This window comes from Gadus macrocephalus, chromosome 14, assembly GCF_031168955.1.
Source record: "Gadus macrocephalus chromosome 14, ASM3116895v1".
Classification (NCBI taxonomy): domain Eukaryota; kingdom Metazoa; phylum Chordata; class Actinopteri; order Gadiformes; family Gadidae; genus Gadus; species Gadus macrocephalus.
In genome coordinates, this window is record NC_082395.1 from 12,707,031 (window position 1) to 12,711,056 (window position 4,026).

At 40.5% G+C, this 4,026-nt stretch overlaps 1 protein-coding gene across 4 annotated transcripts in view; it reads right to left on the reverse strand.

Annotated features, from left to right (window-relative positions):
* Window positions 1-2,194: 2,194 nt before the first annotated feature.
* Window positions 2,195-4,026, reverse strand: part of gpc6a (glypican 6a) — a 111,355-nt gene continuing 109,523 nt past the window's right edge. For all 4 annotated transcript variants that reach the window (XM_060071191.1, XM_060071192.1, XM_060071189.1 and 1 more), the window contains 2 exons: window positions 2,662-2,837; window positions 2,195-2,384 (listed from right to left, as the gene is read on the reverse strand). In XM_060071191.1, coding sequence (XP_059927174.1) covers window positions 2,275-2,384; window positions 2,662-2,837 — 286 coding nt within the window. In that variant the 3' untranslated portion in view covers window positions 2,195-2,274. The remainder of the gene's footprint in view (window positions 2,385-2,661; window positions 2,838-4,026) is intronic.

A 4,026-nucleotide genomic window follows, 5' to 3' on the forward strand; every position in this document is an offset into this window, starting at 1 on the left:
TTAAATCAACACTTTTGATTGGCTAATAAGCATAACCCAGAAGCGGATCAGTGGCAGGTGGGAGCCAAACCGTGGAGCCAGACTAGTGGCTGGTCTTCTCCTTCATACACGTACACTTCTCAAGGTATTTTCCTCATCCATTTTGTCCTTCTAAATTATTGATAGAAAAAAAGGGTCGGATAAAAGACGTCCAAGGAAGAGGAGAAAGGTTGTCTGTGCTTCTTGAGATGTATATGTTCCTGGTGTACCGGTGTGTGTATGTTCACCACATGAGTGTGCTCTATATATATATATTGTCATTATGACTGGGAGACCGCTTTAGTTGAAGTGCATGATGGCGTTCCTCTCAGCCGAGGTGGAGGGCTCAGCTCACTGGCACCTGAGCCCTTTTTTCACAATTTAGAAAAGGGTGTTTATATGTGTGTGTGTGTGTTTTGTTTTTTTTGTGTGTCTGTGTGTCTGTTTCTATAGCATTAAAGTGTCTGTTTTCTGTGTAAGTGTGAATGTTTGTGCGTGTGTATGGGCGTGCATGTAAGTGAGTGTTAAAGTGTCGTTAGTGTGTATGGAAATATATATATAGTGTGTATAGTGTATACATGTTTGCGTGGTTGAATGAGTTGGTGCATTCATTTGTGTGTGTGTGGGTATGTTAGGTGTGTGGTGGATCGAGTCAGAGTGTGTGTTTAGTGGCGCTGTGTACGTTTTTGTGTTTGTGTGTGTGCGTGAGAGAGTTTCAGTGCATACCTGTGTGTATATGTGAGCAGTGAGGTCCAATTCTAAGGCAATCTCTGATGGTACAGATAGAGAGTTGATGGAAAAGCTTTTCTCATTCAGAGTCTGGTTTTCCTGTAAAGGGAACGAGAGACAGCTCCCGACTGCATCATATATCTCCTCTTTATGGATGCGGATAACAAGAGGAGGAGGAGGAGGAGGAGGAGGAGGAACGGTAGGAGGGAACTGGGGTGATAGTCTGTCCTGAACCGGCCTTGAAGCCAGGACAGCACAGTGGCCATATCCATATAACTAGAAGCAGACTAAGACCGACCAATCAGACTACACATTACGTTTTGATGAAACAGGTCATTGAGATTAGGTTAAGGTCCTCCTTACCAACGTATCGGACTCCTAGATCTAAAGCCATTGATGGCTCTGGGGGAAAGAGGTCAGCACAAATTTCTCTTAGATAGTTTTACAGACAACAATTTGTCGCCCAAACACCTTTGGGGTTTTAACAGATGGAAAACAATAGATTCAGGAATGTCTTTTGCCTTGTGTGAGTTTAAAAGCATTAAAAATAAGTTGTATCACTGGCTGCAAAGGCAGTTAACTGAAATGTAAACTGTCTTTAAATAGCCAATGAACCCACTGTTTCAAATGGATTTTGAACACTTTCTGATAAAACCCAAAGAAAAATTGGGCGAAAAAACGTATCAGGAAAGAGGGGTTTGTGTTATCCCCATGGTTACGACCCACGCCAGCTTTATCATATTATTTTAGTGCTGTCGTAAAACTGTTATGAGCATTATAGCGCAGTTGTACCTCTTAAATGTGCCACACACCGTAGCGTTAGACTATAGGTGTCTGGGAAGCTTACCCTCGAATGTGGGTAATAAGTAAACCACTACTCAGACGGAGCTCCTCCATCCACACACACCGTGGCGTTATACTATAAGTGTACGAAAATCCAAACTTTGTCTCGGACATTGCAATCAACTGCTGCCCAGATAGAGCTCCCCACGTCCAGACAAACCGCACCACCAGTGCCCCTTTGTCCTGACGTCCTACATCAGAAAAAGGTAGTCTGACGTCATGAAAAGAACACCATCTTTGTTTGCAGCGTGTGGGACGTTTACATAGGGTTTTAGGGAGAATGACAAACACATGGGACCTAACTCCTTTTTTTTTTTTTCTGGGAAATTATTTCAGTAACGGTGATTAAATGGATAGATTAATCTGATAACGATCATATAAGAAAAATTACAATGTTTAAAGCAAAAATAGGTGGCTTTGGATTCACTGGCTCATTAACGATAAAGCGATTGGTTTTATGACAACATATTTATTGTGGTGCTCATGTAAATCCTGTTGATCATGATAAAAATATGTTTTGAGAAACATATTAAAGTAAACACCTTCTATTTTTTTTATGTAGAATTTAGATCATACTTAATGCTTTCTCAATGTATTTACTACATTTAGCCTGTTGTAAGACTCTTTATTCGCCAATTTTCTTCAAAGTTCTTCCTACATCATAAGAATGTAGGATTCTGCAATTCAACATGGGCCCAAGGGACACAGGGTTGAGCCTACAGAGCTGTCCTGTGTCAGTTGATGAAGGGCCTCGGTCGGTGACACAGTGGCTGTGTAGGGATAGGTGGTTGCATCTGCACACAACGGAATAACATGTTCAACTTTAGAAAAGTAACATTATTCATTTGTTTTGTTATACATTTTACAAATGTATCCAGTATTTGTCAATCGATTAATATTTAGATTTTGAGTTAAATAAAATATGATTATAATTTTGTTTCCAAAGATTTATGAGATATACTCTAATTTGTGTTAAAACCAGATTCCTTAATTATTCAGCCAAACCCAAAAAAATAAATAATAAAATGTGTACCATTGTAGTTTCTGGCCTCACCCATATAAAAGACTTACTTGAGTCCTGGAAGTAGATGTCGTTGCCGTTGTAGGCACTCTTCAGCTTGTTGGTCATGACGCGGAGGGCCATGATCTGCTGGCGGATGAAGGAGTTAGGTCTGGTGATGTCCAGCTCCACCTCAGGGTTGTGCAGCTGGTTTGTCAGACCCTCCCTCACCACCTCTGGGAAGTACCTGTAAAAACCAGGACGCCACGCGGAAACAGAGTATTTTAGGAACATGTGGATATAGTCTGGGGGCAGATTTGAGCATGATGGGATGGCTTCCGGTCAGCTCTAGTCCCTCCTACTCTAATACATCCATGCTCCTATTGCAGAAACAAAATCTCCCATCTCTGACTTCCTGTGAGCAGTGTACAAACAGTAAACAGTCCCCCGTGAAACAATAATTCAGAGAAGAGCATGAAGAAGAAGAAGAAGAAGAGCATGAAGAAGAAGAAGAAGAAGAAGAAGAAGAAGAAGAAGAAGAAGTAGAAGAAGACGACGAAGTAGAAGTAGAAGTAGAAGTAGAAGTAGAAGAAGAGAACAATTACAATTACGCCAAGGCAAAAAAAAAATAGACTTTCTTTTACAAATAATTTGACATAATTATGCAATCACATCCTCCCTCTACTTTGCCACTATCTGCACACTCAAAGCATCCACCTCCACACATTCTCCCTGTTCTGTCCTCCTATATTGGAACCTCTAAGCAAACTACTATGAAAAGAATGTTACATGATAAATGCAGAATGCAATAAGGTATGGCGGTGGAAATTCAACAAAGACTTCTAATGGAACAGAAGAATAATGTTTATTTTCAATGAAATTCTTCTTAGGATTCAAATTGTTTGATTCCTTGGTCGTCTGCATAATGTTAAGAGCAAGGAGCTATTACTTTTTTCAAATGTGCTCTACAAAAACAATTTCCTCAGACCTATTTTTGTTAAATACATAACATAAGAATGACTCATTGTCGAAAAAACCTTGAGAGAGGGTCTATTAAAGATGCACCATGTTCTCTTTGCGTGGTTGGCTGCCATTAGACTGACTGGTTATTTGAGCTGTTAACATGTTCTATTCCCTCGCAGGTCCCTTGTTTCAGGGATGGGAAGACGCCTGATCAGAGCGCTCAACATAACCACAGGTGCTGCAGATGGTTCGATCCAAGACTTAAATGCATCATGCATCGATGGATTCACTCAATCATCATTAAAGTCTACCCAAATATTACTCTGAAAAACTGAATGTGATGTTTCTCTAATATTGTGTATGATTTGACGACCACATGCAGCCCTCAACTCATCAAACCTTACATTTTTGTCCGTCTGTCTGCCCATCTCCATAAACCATCCATCTCTCTCTGTCTCACCTTCCAACTATCC